This window comes from Xiphophorus couchianus, chromosome 20, assembly GCF_001444195.1.
Source record: "Xiphophorus couchianus chromosome 20, X_couchianus-1.0, whole genome shotgun sequence".
NCBI lineage: Eukaryota > Metazoa > Chordata > Actinopteri > Cyprinodontiformes > Poeciliidae > Xiphophorus > Xiphophorus couchianus.
Window position 1 is genome coordinate 28,138,862 of NC_040247.1, and position 20,078 is coordinate 28,158,939.

The 20,078-nt window shown below is 42.5% G+C and overlaps 2 protein-coding genes across 6 annotated transcripts in view; one reads left to right on the forward strand and one right to left on the reverse strand.

Moving 5' to 3' along the window:
• Positions 1–5,015: 5,015 nt before the first annotated feature.
• Positions 5,016–6,235, forward strand: LOC114135468 (uncharacterized). Its single transcript, XM_028002777.1, has 2 exons — positions 5,016–6,031; positions 6,167–6,235. The coding sequence occupies exons 1-2, from the start codon at positions 5,156–5,158 to the stop codon at positions 6,233–6,235; spliced, it is 945 nt and encodes a 314-aa protein (XP_027858578.1). The 5' UTR covers positions 5,016–5,155.
• An 11,443-nt stretch (positions 6,236–17,678) lies between these two features.
• LOC114135658 (plexin-B1-like) overlaps positions 17,679–20,078 on the reverse strand; it is a 71,668-nt gene continuing 69,268 nt past the window's right edge. For all 5 annotated transcript variants that reach the window (XM_028003128.1, XM_028003127.1, XM_028003129.1 and 2 more), the window contains one exon: positions 17,679–19,213. In XM_028003128.1, the coding sequence (XP_027858929.1) occupies positions 19,109–19,213 (105 nt within the window). In that variant the 3' untranslated portion in view covers positions 17,679–19,108. The remainder of the gene's footprint in view (positions 19,214–20,078) is intronic.

Consider the following 20,078-nt stretch of genomic DNA (forward strand, 5'->3'; position numbering starts at 1 on the left):
CACCAAACAAGCACAAGGTGGGCAAGAAAAGGTGGAAGAACAAAAACCGGCTCGCAGTGAAAGTTGTTCCAGTCAGGTAGCAAATGTTTGCAGTCTGCAGTTCTGAGCACAAAATAGATTTTTTTTTTTCTTTTTCAATTCATTTCCTCTTGAGACTTTTGATGTGTGGAAAAAAAACAACCTTATATACACACAACAGAGCTTTGTAAAAATAAAAAGAAAGAAAAAAAAAAGAAAATATTGTGACACCAACCAAAATACCCGGAAGCTGGCTTTCATTGTGTGCATGAACCTGTGTTTGTCCTGTAATCGCCATAAGGCAGCGCGCGGTCGGGCTTCTTGTCTGTTTCTCATCTCTGTGGTGTACAGCGCGACGGTTCTCAGTGCAAAAGCCGGGGGGGGGAAGAAATGCTTTAAAACGTTGGGATTTTAAAATGTTTCCGGTGTAAAGCACGGTACAACTGTTCATTGACATCAATTCCAGTAATATTATTTGGTAAATCACTTTATAATTACTGAATGAAATTATTGTTTTGAATTTACACTCTCGTGGGCATGGGTCTGTTTTAAATACCAGGGTCTGAAAATACGTTACTGGTTTTCTCCTGTCACCTGTTGGCACTCTCACTTATTACAACGAGCTAGCAGCTAGCTGTGTATGCTTTCCAAGCATTACTGGATATTACCAGTGGAAAAATCAGTCAGCTGTGTAATTATTTTGGATATAAAAACAAAGACATAATTATGAACAACCCCATCCATCATGCTTTTTTTTTTTTTTCCCCTCAGAGAAGGTTTGAATTTTTTTGTAGGACTGCACCGATTGCAGTTTTCTGGACGTTCACCGATTTTTAAAAAGCCTGACCTGTTGATTGAGATTGAAAAGTCTGAAAAGTCACCAAGTGTAGCATGAAAGTTGCTGAGTTGGCGACAGTGGGGTAACCGCGCGCATGCAGACGGCGGATCTGTCAGTCAGTGATATGACACCAGGGCAGAAGGGGACAGAGGCTGATTTTTAGGCCTTTGCAGAAACAGAGGAGAACTTTAGATAAGATCGGTTTGCTATGAAAGAGATTCCCAATTGGAATCGGAGCCGATTTATCTTTTTTGGAATTGAGACACTGAATCAGACAGATTTCATATCGGAACACATTGTTTTCAAAAAGGCAAAGGATAATAATAATAATCTTAATTGATTTTAAAGCAACTCGAACCAAAAATATTCACACAATGCTACATTAGTGGATATTAAATATCTCCACTTTTACAGGAGGGTATTGTTCAGTTTGCCTCCTGTCCAGGCTGCTAGCTGCATCAGGTGGACTGATGCAGCTAGCAGCGTAGCTCAGAAACACGAACACATTGTTGTGAAATGACCAGAACATTCTGTGTTTCACTACAGGCAAGGTTATTGTTACTGATGCAGCTTTGCAGAACCTCTCTTCAAAAAGTTTAATCTGTGTCTTCAAGCTAATCGTGTTTTGAAACAAACAGTTGCAAAAGACTAAGAGTTAGCATGTCTGTTAGTAAAATAAACAGCCTATCACAGGTGAGCTATCAGAAGCTACATCCCAGTGTTGCTTTATAAAGAGCTGAACAGAGGACAACTTTTCAGCCAAAAGTATTTTGCATTTGCATTTTTTTATGTGATATAGTTGAACATTTTCTTCAGAATTCCCGTTTTGACATCATATTACTGTGAAATGATGTTTTTACGTGATTCTGTTGTCTCAATCATACTGGCCCATGCCTGCACTTTAGAGAACCATGCTACCGAAAAGTTGCTTTAGCCGATCTACCCGAAGTGAAATTCTTGTCGTTTTTATGTGCAAGATTATTCTACAGAAAAGAAAAATAATTTAGAAGGAGCTAAACACACATATTTGAGACGGAAAAAGTTTTGAAAGTGTCTTTCCAGGCTTGTTTACAGTCTGAATGAAAGTCGCCATGGATCCATCGATAATTCGTCCATGACGTTTGCATCTGCTTTCACTGTGGTATTTGTCTTCATCACCAGAATCGAAAAAAATCCTAAACTGAAACCAGAGTCCTAAGATTACGTCTTTATCAAAAAGCACAATGGTTGTAAAATTCCTTTTTTTTTTTTTTACAAATATTTCTTTTGTTTGTTTGTTTTTTTAAGTCTGTGTTTTTGATTGTTGTTTTATTTTATGTCACACTTTCTGATAAGAGAACACAACATGCACAGAGGTTATATTATGATTTATGTAGATCTTCCTTTTCCATTGTTGTTGCTGACTAATAAATTAAAGCTCTATATTTTATAAGAATGGTATGCTCCAACTTGTTCATTGTGAATTGCTTGATGCTGAACGTTTTTGGGTTTTTTTCCATGTTCTGCCCAGAAACCTCTTGATCCTTGGAATAAAGTTGTACTTGTCAAAATGATAATGTATGCACATTTGTGTAAAATAAAAACACTGCATTTGCAGATTGCAATGAAACTTCTCTAATGAGTGTGTAGTGGAATAACACGGACTGGGACTTTTTCAGTTCATTTCAGTGGCCTGAATGGTGCAGCATAGCTCCGTTGTGTGACTCTTGCCTTCAGTTATAAAAATGCTGCATATATCATGTACATTTTTCTTTTCAGTGACAGAGGATAAACTTCTTGATTTGAAACTGGGCCTCTGTCTCTTCCTGAAACTCAGGAAGCCATCACAACATTGCTCCTCTATTAACCCTTTAACAGTGTTTTTACTGGGAAGTAGCTCATATAATGCGCTCAGCAGATGTGCAGTTCCACCAGGTGTTTGCTAATTGCTGCTGGCTAGTCTGAAGGAGTGGTGGGAGGGCTGCTTCAAGGAGGACAAGAACTTCTCAAACATACATGAAAGAATCAAAGCAACACTTCAGGTATGATTTTGATCAAATGTAAAGCTCAAAAACATCAATTTTACATAATACTGCTCATTTAAAATATATTTACAAATTGCATTGTTTACACCCCTCGGCTCCCTTCTTTCATAGGTTATTTTCATGTCTTAAAAAACAATACAATACATCCAGATTTAAAACGAAAGTTACGTATGTAACTACGGTTCTATGAACCTTGGATGACCGCCAGAGGGCGGTGCTGAAAGCACTAAATGTTCCCTTTGCGCATGCGCTGTTCGAGTAATAATATCAACAAAGTCACACCTGTGACATATCAAATGATCAATCAGAGGCTATATAGCATGACTTCATCCGAGGCTCTGTTCCCACAGAATCTTCTCGCGAAATGCAAGGATTCTGAGTGACAGAGAATCTCTGGCGGTCATCCGGGATTCATAGAACCGTAGTTACATCCGTAACTTTCGTTCTATTTCATCCCTGCTGACTGCCAGAGGGCGGTGCTGAAAGCACTGAATGACTAATACCAGCGATGTCACAAGGAATCCTGAGCACATACCTTACTGAAAGGGCCCAGAGGACCCTTGTAAAAGAACCTGGTCCAGAGGATGAGAGGAGGCCACATTCACATTGTAAAATCTAGTGAACGTGCTTGGAGAAGCCCATGATGCAGCAGCACATATAGCTTCCAGTGGAACTCCTCTACAGGCTGACCAGGAAGTGGAAACGCTCCTGGTAGAGTGTGCCTTTACGCCGACTGGCTGGGGGCGGCACCCTGCAGCGTAGGAGTGGCAGATGACATCCACAATCCAATGGGAGAGGCGCTGTTTGGACAGAGGACAACCTAATCTAGGGCCCCCATAACACAACAGCTGGTCAGAGCGTCTTATAGCAGCAGTGACTACAATATATGCCTCCAGTGCTCTCACTGGGCACAGTAACTCAGAACTATCACCAGTTCCCCTGACGTAGGCTGAAAACATGCCCATCTCAATGGTTGGTTACAATGAGAATGAGAAAACATTTTAGGGACAAACGCTGGGTTTGGCCACAAGGTAACACCAGAGCCATCTGAACTCCATCTGAGACATGATGGGCTGGCAGAAAGAGCATGTAGCTCACTGATCCTCTTAGCTGAGACAATAGCCAACAAAAAAAGCAGTCTTGCATGACAACCATTTGAGATCCGTCTGAACCAAAGGCTCAAATGGAGGATGGCATAGAGCACTGAGGACCAAGGACAGGTCCCAAACTGGTGCTCACGGAACCATTGGCAGGTGCAGTCTACGAGCACCATGCAAAAAAAGAGAAACCAGATTATGGCTCCCCACTGTACAGCCATCAATGTCAGCATGACTAGATGAAATAGCCTCAACATATACGTTAAGCTTCGAAGGAGAGCGGCCCTTATCAAGAAGAGCCTGAAGAAACTCCAAAATAGTGGATGCCTCATAGGTGACCGGATCATCATTATGGGCAGAACACCACCGGGAAAACAGACGCCATCTGTTTTCATATTGCTGAAGAGTGGAGAATGTCCTGGCACTCAAAATAGTGTGCCTGACGGGACCTGAATACCCAGTCAGCTGCAGGTCAAGCCTCCCAGTGGCCACATCCACAGCCGGAGGCGTTGGGGATCGGGATGCCCTATATGACCCCCCAAATGAGACAGGAAATCCCTCCTGGCCAGAAGACACCATGAGACCCCGTGACACAGACCCCATAGAAGTGGGAACCATGGCCGTGCCGGCCAATACGGAGCTACCAGCAACATCCTGTGGCCCTCCTCGAGAACTCTCTGAAGAGTCAGCCAAATCAGGGAAAGGGGCGGAAAGGCATATAGGAGGACACTGGGCCAAGGATGGCCAGAGTAACCAATGTTAGAGGTTACTAACCTCACTCCTAACCTCAAAAACCTGTTTCATTCGTAGATTCAGATACACCTGCTGCGCTCAGTAGCGTTGAAAGTAAGTCAGACCATGTGTTGGATTTAAAAGCGAATGTAACGTGTTTTTATTGTAAAAAGAGAGGGCACGTTGTGGCCAATTGTCCGGTTTTACAGAAGCAGAACACTAAGCATCACGTTACCCAGTCACATTCAAATAAAACGTCTTGTGGTTATGCTGATTTTAAGCCTTTCGTTATGGACGGATTGGTTTCTGTGTCTCTTACTGGTGAGAAAATCCCTGTAAAGATATTGCGGGATACTGCTGCTTCTCAATCCTTTATTTTGGAGGGGATTTTGCCGTTAACTGATGACACTGCAATTGGTTCGGATGTGCCGGTTCGTGGTTTTGGCATGCAAGACATTGGTGTTCCTCTGCACAGAGTCGTGATCCAGTCTGAGCTGTGGTCTGGTGACGCTGTGGTTGGAGTGCGCCCTAGTTTTCCCATACCGGGCGTCTCCATGATCCTGGGCAACGACTTGGCTGGGGGTCGAGTGTTAGTTACTCCAGACGTTACACCCGTCCCGGTGTTGCGCACCTGTCCAGATGAGCTTGCTCGTACCTTCCCGGATGTGTTCACGTCGTGCGCAGTTACGCGCGCGGCACTTAAGCGTCAACAAGAGGAAGATAAAGATGACCTGGATTTGAGTGAAACTTTTCTATGCGACGCTGAACCCGAACATGTCCCATTAAAGAAAAGTGTGGAGGAGGACATGTTTGATGTCCAGGCTCTGTCATTGTCCAGACAGCAGCTGATGACGCTCCAAAAAACTGACAAAAGCTTAGCATCTTTGTTTAACGATGCATTATCTGATAAGTCTGACTTCATGTCTACTGGTTATTTTTTAAATGATGGGGTTTTGATGTGTAAATGGACGCCTTTGAATGTCTCCCAAGTTGAAGAATGGAGTGTTGTAAAACAAGTTGTTGTCCCAGCCCCATATCGACCAGAGATTTTGCGACTAGCACGTGACAGTCCACTAGCTGGTCACCTTGGCATAAAGGAAACTTATGATCGCATTTTGCGTCATGTCTTTTGGCCAGGGTTGAAGAGTGATGTCGTGCGCTACTGTAATTCGTGTCATTTCTGTCAAGTATCTGGAAAACCCAATCAGATAGTCCCTCCTGCTCCGTTGTATCCCATTCCAGCCATCTCTGAACCATTTGAGCGAGTATTGGTTGACTGTGTGGGTCTGTTGCCTCGAACCAAAGCGGGGAATAAGTTCTTGGTAACAGTGATGTGTGCCTCCACGCGTTTTCCGGAGGTTTTTCCGGTGAGAAAAATATCTAACCCAGTAGTGGTTAAAGCATTAACGAAGTTTTTTTCATTGTTTGGTTTATCTCGTGTTGTGTAGACTGACCAAGGGTCTAACTTTATGTCTAAAGTATTTGCGCAGGTTTTAAATCAACTTGACATAAAGCACCGTCATTGATAGGTTTATTTTGTCATAACCTGCAAAGAATCAGCCAGAGACAGAGATTAGGTTTCTTTTAAGTTCTTTTCTGCAGAATAGGAGAATTGAGAACAGACGCGACGAATCGCTGTCAAACACTGTCTGAAATCAATTCTGCTAGATCTTTCTTTGCATTTCTCTTTATTGTATAGAAAAAGGAGGTTGGGCTTCTTCACACAGAGAATTGACCAACCGTCTTCACATTCTTGTACCGCCTATGGACATGCCCTTACAAGGGCATGTGACTGACCACAACTAATCAGTTACATATGGAACTAATAACACATGAATGTTTAACGTTATCAGCTTCCAGGCAAACATCCTAAACAAAGTTAATAATATACTACAAAAGAAAGAGAAGTTAAGTAAATATAAAAAGAAGAATAATATGAGAGTAATAATATAAAAAGAATAATATGAAAAGAATAATATGAAAAGAATAATATGAAAACATAACTTGTAAAATAAACTCATGAGTAAATGAACAGGAGGATAATTTTTCTAACATTTCCCACCTGTTTTTCATATTATGCATGAAGTCTAACACAGACATCAGGAATACATCACTTGCTGGCACATTTTCAATGCATCCATCATAACGTTAGACATCAGGGTGCCCCTCAGTGATAGAGGCAACAAGTTGATATTGATACATAACATGTCCAACAGTTTTGGCTATCAGAGATTTTAGACATGGGATTATGCAGGCAGTAAAAATACAAAACAAGAAAAGAATAATAAGAAGAGGCATCATTAATTTCAACAGCAGGTGCCACCATGGTCCAGATATGAGCCAAGAAAGGAAATCTCCTTGTGAGGGAACAGCATCCTGTGACATGGCTTGTTGCAGATTCTTTAAGGCAGACATGGCTTCAGCAATATGAGTTTCATTAGCATCAGAAATATAAGTACAACAAGATGTTCCTATCATTACACACACACCACCCTGACTAGCTGTAAGTATGTCTAACACCATCCTGTTTTGGAGAACCATCAGTCGCATTTCACTAAGTTGTTGATTCTGTCCTCTCTCAATGTCCATGGTAATATTTACCAGGGTCTTCATTCTGTAATCCAAAGTTTCAATCATCAGCATAGATTTTGCTGCTCCAACCCATGGAAAAATTGACAGTCCCCATTTCTCAGCAGTACTCCAATGTTTGTGTTCTTTGGGAACATTTGAACCCCTGATAGGATCATGTGGCTGGAAAACAATTTCTGAATTTCTCCGCCGTCGCAGGTGATGGGAGTGTACTGCTGCAGTAGATACAATGATGGTATGATCAGAGACAAACACAGGAGCACAAGTACCTGACCAGTTCATGGGTAGCGACGCATAGATATTACTTCCTCCACACAGAAACCAACCACCCTCAGTGGGATAATTTCCTCGAGGTGTCCACATGGGACATGGAATTAGAGTCCCATCATCACGTGGACAAAAGGAGCTAGGAAATAAGTCAGTAATGTAGTGCTGGCATCCAGGTACATGGCCTACCCGAACAGTCCAGTTTCCTGGTGGAGAATGGATACAGACCGGATGTTTTGTCCCTGGCATCATGACAGCTCTCATCCGTGATGGGTATCCAGTAACATTACTGTAGGTGAAGATAGGCATCACGCCAGTGCACACCCTTTTCATCAGGATGTCACCATCTGAAGTGTTGTCTGGAGTCGCTGGCATGAAACGTAAAGCACAAGAGGCAAAACAAACAGCTTGGGACCTGTTCATGGGACTGACATACAGAGTAGGTTTCCTGGTAGATTTTGGCATCACCGAGCAGACGTAGCAGTTGGTCATGTTCCATTCTTTGGCCAACATCTCCACATAAGTCTGCCATATGTTGTCATGGTGATGGTCTGGAAGGTGTCCTAGCCAGGACACCTTCCATACCACTGCACCTTCATAGCAGTGGTATGGACAAATCTTCTCCCCAGATGGATCAGTGAGGTTGGACTGAAAAAACAGGACACGCACACAGCAGCCACAGCACAAAAGAGGCCCCATCTCCATGAGGACCCCATCTTTGCTCAGTTACAGAGATGTTAGAGTTTACCTAGGACTCTATGGAACAGGGATGTGATGAGTTCTTCGCCGACAATTGAGACGCGTAACCCTATTAAGCCACGCCCCTTTGTAGTCGGATTTCCCCACTGCCCCCACCTAGGTCTCCAACACTCTCTGCAACTTACAGTGGCTGAGGTGAATCCAGGATGGTCTCTCAGCGATCTTTACTGCAGTGGGAGTGGTCAAAAGCACTTGAAACGGTCCCTCCCACCGTGGGCAGGCCCAGTTCTGTCTCTTAATGGCCTTGATGAAAACCCAATCGCCTGGTTTCACCACCTGGAGGTCCTGTGAAGACAAAGGTTCTTCTGGCAGTGAATTTGCATTTGACACTTCTTTAGACTGTAACATTTCTTTCATGTAATCAGCTAAAGTTTTTTCACTGTCGTCTGGTGGTGGTGTGGTGTCTTTAAATAAAGGAAGCTTAAAAGCTCTGCCGTGTACTATTTCAAAAGGAGTTAAACCATTCCCAGTGGGCACAATTCTCATGTACATTTTCACTAAATCCAGACACTCTGGCCATGGCCTTTTAGTTTCTTCCATACATTTTTTAAGTCTGGATTTAACAGTAGAATTTGCTCTTTCAATTAACCCAGCGCTTTGGGGATGGTACGAACAGTGATTTTTTAATGTTATCTGCAATCTGTCTGCCATTAACCGAATGACTTGATTCACAAAATGTGGACCATTGTCACTGTAGATTTTCTGTGGGATGCCATGAGTTGGAATGATAGTTCTGCATATTGCTTTAGCTACAGTTAGTGCATCCGCATGTTTTGCTGGGACAATTTCAACCCATTTTTCTAGCGCCTATCACCCGGAAAGTCAGGGCGCACTCGAGCGTTTCCATCAAACATTGAAAATGATGCTTCACACCTACTGTTTGGAGTTCGAAACGGACTGGGATGAAGGGGTACAATTACAACTGTTTGCTATACGGGAAGTGGTTCAGGAGTCTCTGGGGTTTAGCCCGTCGGACTTGGTTTTTGCTCACACTGTTCGTGGTCCTTTAAAACTATTGAAGGAAAAGTGGTTGTGTGAAAAATTTGACCAAAATTTATTGGACTACGTCAGTAATTTTGGACTGAAGCTGAGCCGTGCGTGCGAGATAGCCAAAGAAAATCTTCAAACTGCACAGGCTAAAATGAAGTCGTTATTTGACAGAAAGGCGGCCATGAGGTGTTTTTGAGCCTGGCGACAAAGTGTTGGTGTTACTTCCGGTTCCTGGTTCCAGCTTACAAGCACGCTACAGTGGTCCTTATGTGATCAAGAGGAAGGTCAGCGATAGAGATTATACGGTCTCTACTCCTGATCGGAGGCGGGCGTCACGCCTATGTCATATTAACATGCTGAAGCCTTACATCGAGCGTGCGCCCTCTCTGACCAAAGCGGTGAGTTGCGTTTCCAGTGAACGCGCTGACTCATGCGTCGGTGCAGGTGCGGACGCACGTGAGGAGCTGTCCAGTGCTGAATCTGAAGGCGACGTCTTTTTCCCGGATGTCTCAAAAGGACAGTTTCCAAATTTGGAGGTGTTGGAAAACTTACCTCTCTTGTTATCTCACCTTGATTTTTCCAAGCAGGCTGATGTCATTAATTTGATCCAGTCTTATAGATCGCTGTTTGCAGACATTCCAACTCAGACTCGTGTGCTCGGCCATGATATTGATGTTGGTGATTCCAGGCCTATTAAACAGCATCCTTACAGAGTGAACCCGGACAAGAGACGCCGTTTGAAAACACAGGTGGAGTACTTGGTGAAACATGGACTTGCTGTTGCAAGAAGTAGTGCGTGGAGTTCGCCATGCCTCCTTGCTATTAAAGCCAATGGAGAGGACCGTTTCTGTACGGACTTCAGGAAGGTAAATGGGTGACTAAGCCGGATTGTTATCCACTACCGCGTATGGAGGACTGTGTGGACCATGTGGGGGCTGCCCAGTTTGTGACCAAGCTAGATTTGCTGAAGGGATACTGGCAGGTACCCTTAACAGCACGAGCCCAGGAAATTTCCGCTTTTGTTTCTGATGATTTCCTTCAGTACACGGTGATGGCTTTTGGGATGCGTAACACCCCAGCAACGTTTCAATGGCTTATGAATGTGGTTTTGTCCGGTTTACCATTCTGTGAGGCTTACTTGGATGATTTGGTTATTTGTTCTGCTACATGGGCTGAGCATATTGAACATTTGAGATCTGTTTTTGCGCGTCTGAGTGAGGCTAATTTGACGATTAATCTTTCCAAATGCCAATTTAGCCAAGCGACAGTGATCTATCTTGGGAAAAGGGTGGGAGGAGGTCAGGTTCGCCCAGTGGAGGCTAAAGTAGAGGCTATTTTGTCTGTTCCTGTACCCACCAGTCGTACTGAGTTACACCGCTATTTAGCGATGGTTGGTTACTGTAGGGGGTTCTGTAAAAACTTTTCCTCTGTAGCTGCCCCTTTAACGGACCTACTTAGCTCTAAAGTAGCTTTTATTTGGTTTGACCGGTGTCAAGCTGCTTTTGAGCAGACTAAACAGTTACTGGTTAATGCTCCTGTGTTGTCTGCCCCTCGTTTTGATGTACCGTTTAAGTTAGCTGTGGACGCGTGTGATTCAGGCGTCGGAGCTGTCCTTCTGCAGGATGGTTCTGATGGGGTGGATCATCCAGTTTCTTATTTCTCGAAGAAACTCAATAAGTATCAAAGATGGTATTCCACCATCGAAAAGGAGGCACTAGCGTTGGTCCTGGCTTTAGAACATTTCGAGGTGTACGTAGGCGGTTCCAGCGGATCTGTGGTTGTTTTTACGGACCATAATCCTTTAGCCTTTCTGGACCGCATGCGTAATAAAAATCGCCGTTTGATGGGCTGGTCTCTGCGGCTTCAGGTTTTTAATATCGCTATCCAACATGTTCGAGGTAAGGACAACGTAGTAGCCGATGCACTTTCACGACTTTAGTCTGTTTACCTTTCTTTCTCTGAGTGGGTTGAGTTTTTTTTTACAGGTTACACCAATCCCCGTTCAGAGTCTTTGGGTGGGGGTGTTATGTGCTTCGGCACATTGTATTTATTTCTGTCTATTTTTTTCTCACTTGGATCATTTTGTATAGAAGTTAGTTGTATGATTTTTTTGTTGTTGTTTAATATGCTTTGGAGTTTTGATCATTCTTTCTTGTAATTTGGTCCGTTAATTTGTGACGCTGTTGGACCGCCTATAAATAGGCTGGGTTGCGCCAGATAAAGGGCGACGCCCTCCCAACAAACACCCAGGATGCGTCTGACGCGGTGCGCACGTCTCCAGCCTGCCACACGGTAGTTTTTGTTAGCCGTTTGTTTGGTTGATGTTTCTTTTTGTTTTGATTTTTGACCTGGTGGGACCGGTTGTCCTGTTTTCGATTTTTCTTTAGCAGTAGTTTCTTTTTTCTTGTAGTCTGGTACTAGCAGGGGCTTCGACGGCCTCTGGTACCTACCTGCGGTACCTACCTATCGTATCCATCTCCAGTACCTGCCTCCGGTATCGATCTTGAATACCTACCTCCGGTACCTTCCTCCGGTACCTACCTGTCACATTCACCTCCTGTAAATACCTGTCGTATTCACCTCTGGTACCTACCTGTTGCATCTACCTCCGGTACCTTCCTACCTGTTGCATCTACCTCCGGTACCTTCCTCCCGTGCCTACTTGTCGTATCCACCTCCGGTACCTGCCTGTCGTATCCACCTCGGGTGCCTGCCTGTCGTATCCACCTCCGGTGCCTGCCTGTCGTATCCACCTCCGGTACCTGCCTGTCGTATCCACCTCCGGTGCCTGCCTGTCGTATTCACCTCCGGTACCTGCCTGTCGTATCTACCTCCGGTACCTACCTGTCGTATCTACCTCCGGTACCTACCTGTCGTATCTACCTCCGGTGCCTACCTGTCGTATTCACCTCCGGTACCTGCCTGTCGTATCTACCTCCGGTACCTACCTGTCGTATCTACCTCCGGTACCTACCTGTCGTATCGTCCTCCGGTACCTGCCTGTCGTATCGTCCTCCGGTGCCTACCTGTCGTATCCACCTCCGGTGCCTACCTGTCGTATCCACCTCTGATGCCTACCTGTCGTATCCACCTCCGGTACCTGCCTGTCGTATCCACCTCCGGTGCCTGCCTGTCGTATCCACCTCCGGTGCCTACCTGTCGTATCTACCTCTGGTACCTACCTGTCGTATCTACTACCTATGGTACCTACCTGTCGTATCTACCTTAGGTACCTACTTCCGGTATCGATCTCAGATACCTGCCTTCGGTACCTACTTGTCGTATCAACCTCTGCTATATACATCCAGTACCTGTCTATCGTATCTACTTCCGGTACCTACGGCCAGTATTTACCTCTGGTGTCTACATTCAGTACCTACCTATTGTATCCACCTCCGGAATCTATTTCCATTACTTACCTCGGTACCTACCTATCTTATCTACCTCCGGTACCTATTTATCGTAGTCTAAACAGGCCTAGTGACATTTGATTCACATGTGTTGGAGCAGCGATGTATGTTAAAGTTGCAGGATGGTAGCTCTCGAGGACTGGAGATCTGCCTATGGTATCTGCCTATGGTATCTACATATCTGAACGATAAATGGATACAATAGATAGCAACTATTGTGATTGATCAGCCGAGCTATTAATGGATGGATGGATAGATTATTGCTATCCATCCATCCTAGCTATGTAGCTAGCTAGTTATCATAGATTGTCACATCATAGCTATCTGCCGTGATAGCTATGATGAACAATAAACATCAAAACCAGTTAGAATGCATATCTATCTGATAACACTATTAATCGATCCATCCATCTATTGAGTTAGTCAGCTAGCTTGCTTTAGGTGACTATCTAGCTATCTATAAAACTGCAAGTTTACACTAACAGCTGAACTATTTGTTTTTCTTCTGTTTAATGTTCTTCATTGGGGGTTTTTTCTTCTCATTTTTTGGATTTTTTCTGCTTTTGGGGAAAAGGTGGGTGCATCCTGGACAGGTTATAGTCCATCACAGAGCAACCCAGAGACATACCAAACAAACATATATACCTAAAGGGACTCTAGAGAGACCAATTAATTTATCATGTGTGACCTTCATATTTTAGGACTGTGGGGGAAAGCTGGAGTACCCGGAGAGAACCCACATATGCACGGGGAGAACATGTAAAGTCCTTGCAGAAAGAACCCAGGTTGGTTTTCGAGCCTGGAACCTTTTTGCTTTAAGGCAACATTGCTGACCACTGTGCCAACGTGCAGCCTGCAGCTTACCTAGATGACTTTGAAAAGTAGTTGCAGGTTTACCATACTTTTTAGCATGATGTACATGTTACATGTTTTAAGGGATACTGTGTTAGTCTGAAAAGCTTATTTAGGACAGTTGTGACATAGGACAATAAAATATAGACGAATCTTGAGTGTGTATGTGTTCTTAGTGTTTTTTTCTGTGATGTTCATTATTGTGTATTTGCACCTCACAGGTTTTTATTTAGGTCTATTTAGTGGGATGTCTTCTGTTTTTATTGAAGCCTGTATTTGGGTTTAGGCCCGGGTTTGCATATGGGCCTGAGTTTGGATACCGCCGTGGGTTTGGATAATGGCCTGGTTTTGGATGATAGCCTGGGTTTGAATAGTGGCTTGGGTTTGGATAGAAACCTTGGTTTGTGTTAAACACTGGGCTTCCCTGGGGGCCTCTGTAAGGTGGAATTCTTTTGTTTCCATTCAAGTTTCCATTTGAGTGGTGACCTTTGTGTTGCTGGGAGCCATTAATTGTATGAAGTCTTGTGTTTGCATGGTGGCTTGCTACAATGGACTCCTGTAATTGTGTAGAGGCCTCTGATGGCACAGAGACCTCTAATGGGGTGGAGATGTGTGATTTTGTGGAGATCAGTGATTTCGTGGAGACCTCTGATCGATTAGAGAAGTCTTTTTGAGAGGGGACTTCATAATCGTCATTTTTTAAAGCAAGGTTAAGCTCTACAGTCAGATTTACAATGTAACTTTGCATAGATTGGATTTTTTTCTCCTGTTCCTTGCATTTGGTGTCAAGTCCAAGGTATGTCTTGAGGTTGTCTTCACATTTCAGTCTTAGCTGACGTTCTTCTACCAAAGCTTCTTCCAGCGTTGCTTTGTTCAAGTCATGTTTTTCAGCTTGCGTCTTTAGGATATTGAGCTCATTAAGAAGGTCCTCATAAACTGCTGCTTTGGGCATGTCCTCTGCAACTGATCTTTCTTGCTCCTCCTCTTTCTGTTCACATTTGGCTTTCATTTGGCATTCATTCTCTAAAGTTTCCTCTAGTTCCATGATCTTTTTCAGGTGGGCTGTACATTCTACTTGAACTCTGATTCTTTGTTCTCTCTCCTCATCAAGATCAAAAGTTTTAAGTTGGAGGTGCTTCTTAAGGTCGTACACCTGCTTCGTGAGACTGCTGATATGCTTGTTAGCCTGTTCAATGTACATAGAGTAGTGGTTAAACGCAGAGATATTATGGGGGTTTCTACTCTGCTTGGGATGTTGACAGTGGGGGGCTTCATATCTAGAAAAGGCCTCTGTCAACTCCCTGTTTGAGAAATCATACTGGAAATCCTGGTTTGGGTGGTCCGAGCCTGGCGCCAGACTGGTTGAAGGAGGAATAGGAAGAAAAACTGGAAATGGGTTGCATGCTTGGTGGATTTGCACTGAGTTGACCAACAATGGGTCAGCAAAGGAATTTGAATCCTGCTGGTCTTCTACTGAGAGACAACTCTCTAATTCTCTCTCAGTACATGTTACCTGTTGTGCTTCCCCTGATGGGGAAATCTCTAGTCTGGCAGATGTTACCTGTTGTGCTTCCTCTGACGGAGAGATCTTTAATCCGTCAGATGTTACCTGTTGTGCTTCCCCTGATGGGGAAATCTCTAGTCTGGCAGATGTTACCTGTTGTGCTTCCTCTGACGGAGAGATCTTTAATCCGTCAGATGTTACCTGTTGTGCTTCCCCTGATGGGGAAATCTCTAGACTGGCAGATGTTACCTGTTGTGCTTCCTCTGACGGAGAGATCTTTAATCCGTCAGATGTTACCTGTTGTGCTTCCCCTGACGGGGAAATCTCTAGTCTGGCAGATGTTACCTGTTGTGCTTCCTCTGACGGAGAGATCTTTAATCCGTCAGATGTTACCTGTTGTGCTTCCCCTGATGGGGAAATCTCTAGTCCGGGAGATGTTACCCATTGTGCTTCCCCTGATGGGGAAATCTCTAGTCCGGGAGATGTTACCCATTGTGCTTCCCCTGATGGGGAAATCTCTAGTCTGGCAGAAGATGTTCCTGCGCCACTATCCACGGGGAAAATAATGGCTTCATAGTCAACTTGGATGTTAAGTTCGACCATGTCTTCCCATGAAAGTTGTGCTTCAAAAGCTTCAAAATCAGTCCTAATCTCCTGTTGCTGCATGTTTAATTATTGGCTGTGTTCAAGGTGTATGTCGATTCAGTCGAAATTCAACAAACTCTCTCAAAAGGAATCTCTCTCAGAATGTGGAAACAGTTATGACAGTTTGTCAAATGTTTTTTCAAAGAGGCCTATGATGTATTAGAGTGATGTCATCAACTCTGTTAGTTTCTTTTTATGTTCAACGTTCCATTTCTACTCTGTGCAAACGGAACAGCACACAACAAAGATTTTCATATAATGCAAACCACATTTTTGAGAAAAATCAAGAAATGTTTTGTGTTTGTGAATGTGTCCAGAGGCAGCTGAAGGCTCACTGACTTAAATCTTGACTTGATTTTTCTTGACAAAAATCAAGAAATGGAAATATCCATGTGTCTTGGTAATGCACATGTTATATATTATATATATAACATGCAAATATATATGATATTTGCATGTTATATGTAACATGCAAATATATTTAAAAATATATTTAAAAAATTACGTTTTGAAAAATTTTATGGGTTGTTGAAGCGTAGAGGTCAGCCAAATGAGCATGTCCTCACTGACCAATGTTAATTTTTCACTAAATATAAAACAAATAAAAATAGCCAGTAACTGCAAGTTATTTCTACTATTATAAAAAAAATGTTGTATACTTTAACCTAAATAAAAGAAATATGAGAAAAATATATTAATTATTTATAAAATTGCACTTTTTAATAATGTCCCTCCAGTTTTGTTCAACCCCATAACAGCATACCAATCCCCATTGTTATAAATAATGGTTCAGTCCAATTTCCTCGGCACCCTGGAAGTGACATCACTTAAGTCTTTTCTCGCTCACACTGTAAAAGAGATTTAAGTGTTAGGGAAATTTCTTACCTATATTTGATTATTTTTTATTCAAAGATCGTCTTCGTCAAGCTCAACTTTTCAACACTGTTACGCATGTAAATGATATTTATTGTTGTTTGGGGAAAAGTAAAGAATTGTCTTTGAAACATATATTAATTTCCTGTTTTCATCATAACATATGTTGCTCCATACCCTAGCTGATGTGGACTTATGGCAACCTTTAGTGAAAATCTTCAACCCCGTAACGTTCAACCTGTTTCTGTTACAGGGTTGAAGGTTGGACTGTTAAGCCAGTCAGCGGGTTCAACCCTGTTACAGTCTGGTCAACTTTTACACTGGGTTTAACCCAGTTACTTGATACATTGTTATAATTTTTTTTATAATAACAGCAAATATTAGACTAATATTAGTTGGACTGTATGCAAAGTTTAAAGAACTTCCAGGTAACATCCAGTCAAAAACATAACAAAGCCTGATTTACTGTTTATTTTAAAGTGTGTTTTCATGATTTATGAAGAACCCTTTTACATCACGTTGCCATATTCCACTTTGTCCTCCTGCCAGTGACCACATCTGGGGTTATGGAAGAAACGCCATAGTGACATCTAGTGGTACGAAATCTATTCTAGTACGTTTGAATCTGTTCACAATTTGTTCTAGGGTTTTTAACGAGACGTGGGGTGATAACTAATAACATTTATTAGTTATATTTACTTGAAAGCATGTAGACTTCTTATCTAGTCTCCTCAAGATCTTTCTCTTTTTATGCAGTCCCAATCCATTTAGAGCCACTTTTGACACTAAATGTATCAGTCAGTGAATGGAAAATGGCAAAATAGACTTTTAGGTAATAAAGAATGGAAATCCAGAATTATATCTATACTATTTTTATTTCCAAGGCGCCTCCAGATCTGGGAACTCCTTGTCTAGTTGGATGTGTAGAGCCTCCGCTTTGAGTTGACGGCCTTCCAGAGAGAGAATTGACTTCCTGTTTGTAGAGACATATTTCCTGTCGGAAGTTCACCTGCAGCAACTCATTGGTTGCGGTGAAACTGCACTGGAAGTGAATGATACTTTCAAAAAAGAAATCTGATCATTATTTTAGGAATATTTTATTATATCTGTGGACTTTTTGTTTCAATCAACAGGTTAAATCGCTATGGTTACATTTCGGATCAATATGTACAACAACAGCAACACAAAATGTGAAACATTAAAACTGCTCCTTGCAGAGCCTGCTCTACATTGCCGAATGTGTCTAATAGTTAGTCCTCCATCAGGTCGGTACCGGTGAGCTTCACTCCGTCTGAACAGTGATAAACAGCAGTTTGTCTGGGAACGTCACTAGAGACCTGCAGGCTGCTTGTCTGATGAGATCAGTCGTAGTACAAAGTTTTGCAAAGTACAGAGATGAATGAGCCATCTGGGAAAAAACAAAAAAAACAATGCTGTCCATTCAGTTTATTTTGGATTCTGGCGGAAGGTGTCGGCCATTAAACATCGGCTTCTTTCCGATCCAGCTGTGATCAGATCAGCAGTGAAGTTGGCATCTTGTTGAATAAATATTTTAATGAGTATTCTGTATAGCAGCTGCCATTAACTAAGAACAACAAATCTAACCCTTACTGATATTTGTTGAAAATATAAAACGTCAGCGTATGAAAAAGTGCCGCTCAATACGGGAAATGCACAGACAGGATCTATAGAGTAGTCCTGCCTCCGATAGAAACGATCCAGTCAAACAAAGTGAGTCACAATTTAAAACTAAAGTTAAACCGTAAAAAAGAACACCTAGAGGTGTACAAACAAACAAAAACATTTTTTTTAATGATTCTACAAAACTTTAAAAAAAAAAAAAAAGAAACCAGAAATGTCTAGAATGTGTGTGTTTGAAGCTGGTTCTGAGGGCACAACAGGGCAGAGCTGCTGCACTTAGTAGATGGAAGCAGCTGAAAAGCACAAAGCGAACATCATTGATGCAGCTCAGAGGGCTGAGGTAGAGCGGTAGCAACTTATTACTGATGTTTGATTATGTGGGATGTCAGACCGAGGCTTTGTTTTCACTTCTAGATATAAAATACAACTTAAGGTCAGTTCTCAAAGTAAAGTAGCCTTTATATTAAGATCCAATGTGTTGCTTCCAGCACTAAATACCATTAAATTCGAAATGAGACAGCTTACAAACAGGAAAACATGCCCACACACACACTCGACCATACAGCAGCAACAAGCACACAAAGAATAAGAGCTGTGTCCTTAAACTGACACTAGAGAAAGTAACAACAGATCCCACGTGATCAATCTTCAGATCAGCTCAGGTTCTCCTCTTCATGGCTTGACCTCAGCAGAATGAAAAACGGAAAAACCTCAGTGGAGTGACAGCAGACCGCTCCTGCTTCCATCTGTCCAGGTGTCTTCTGTTGTCCTTTTTTTTTTTTTGTTGTTGTCCCGTCTCTACTCAGGACTCCTGGAGTAGCCGGAGTGAAGATGCTGCAGAGAGCACCAACACCATCACGTCTCTTCTGTCACAAGTCGGTGACTTTGTTTTCCACAGCAGCAGCTATCTGCTGCAGCCGGTAGCCCAGCTGCATCTTCTGGGCTGTCGTGTCCTCCTCCAGAGCTGTGATGATCTGCCGAGATCATGACAAGAGGGCAAACGGTTAGCGACACTTCATTCGGGAGCAGGGCGGCCTCAGACTAGGCTGGTCAGCTCAGTGGAATAACTTAAAATCTCTGGATTCTCAACCCGCTGGACGAAGAACAAACATGTTTTAATCCAAAATTCACCAGACACAGACACACAGCTGTAGTTTTTGTTAAAGTTTCATAAGTTTCTCTATTGAAGGAAATTGATTTGGAAAAAATATATATTTTTGGCTTGATTTTCTTTTGTGTGTGTTATTTATATGAATTATCATTTTCATCCTTAAAATACCTAAATTTCCACTTAAGTTTTATATTTTGGTCCATCTGATGATGTCATTTTTAAATACTAAATGATTGATCATTTGATCATTTGCATAGACTTTTTACCAAATGCCAAATACTTGAATAATTTCTTGGACGGCTATGTTTTACTTTTACTCGAGTAAAAATATGTTGAAGTAGTGCTACTCTTTCTTGAGCTCAATTTTTGGCTACTCTGCCTGCCTCTGGTCTCTGTCCACTAACAGTGACATGCAAGGCAACAGTGCAGTAGCGGTTAGCCTAAAAGAACCACTACGCCTAAACGCATCGTTTCAGTAACTCTTGCTAAAGGAGCACAGAGATGAGTCGTTGCAGAGACTGTTTTTAAATTGACTTTATGCTATATTATAACTTTGAGAATATATAATAATTTTAGGTTTTCATTATCTGCAAGTTGTAATCGACAGAAATAAATCCGTAAGACACATAACTGAGTTTCAACTGTGGGAATGAAATCACCTAAATAATTCAATTTTTTAAATAATATTCGATTTTAAAGTATTTCATGAATAATCTGGACATCTGGAC

What these genes read in the sequence shown, in the direction of transcription:
- LOC114135468 (XM_028002777.1), top strand. Translation starts at nt 5,156, where the DNA reads ATGCAAGACATTGGTGTTCCTCTGCACAGAGTCGTGATCCAGTCTGAG. An exon ending in AAGCGGGGAATAAGTTCTTG is followed by an intron (nt 6,032 to 6,166) that starts GTAACAGTGATG and finishes TAGACTGACCAA; the next exon opens with GGGTCTAACTTTATGTCTAA.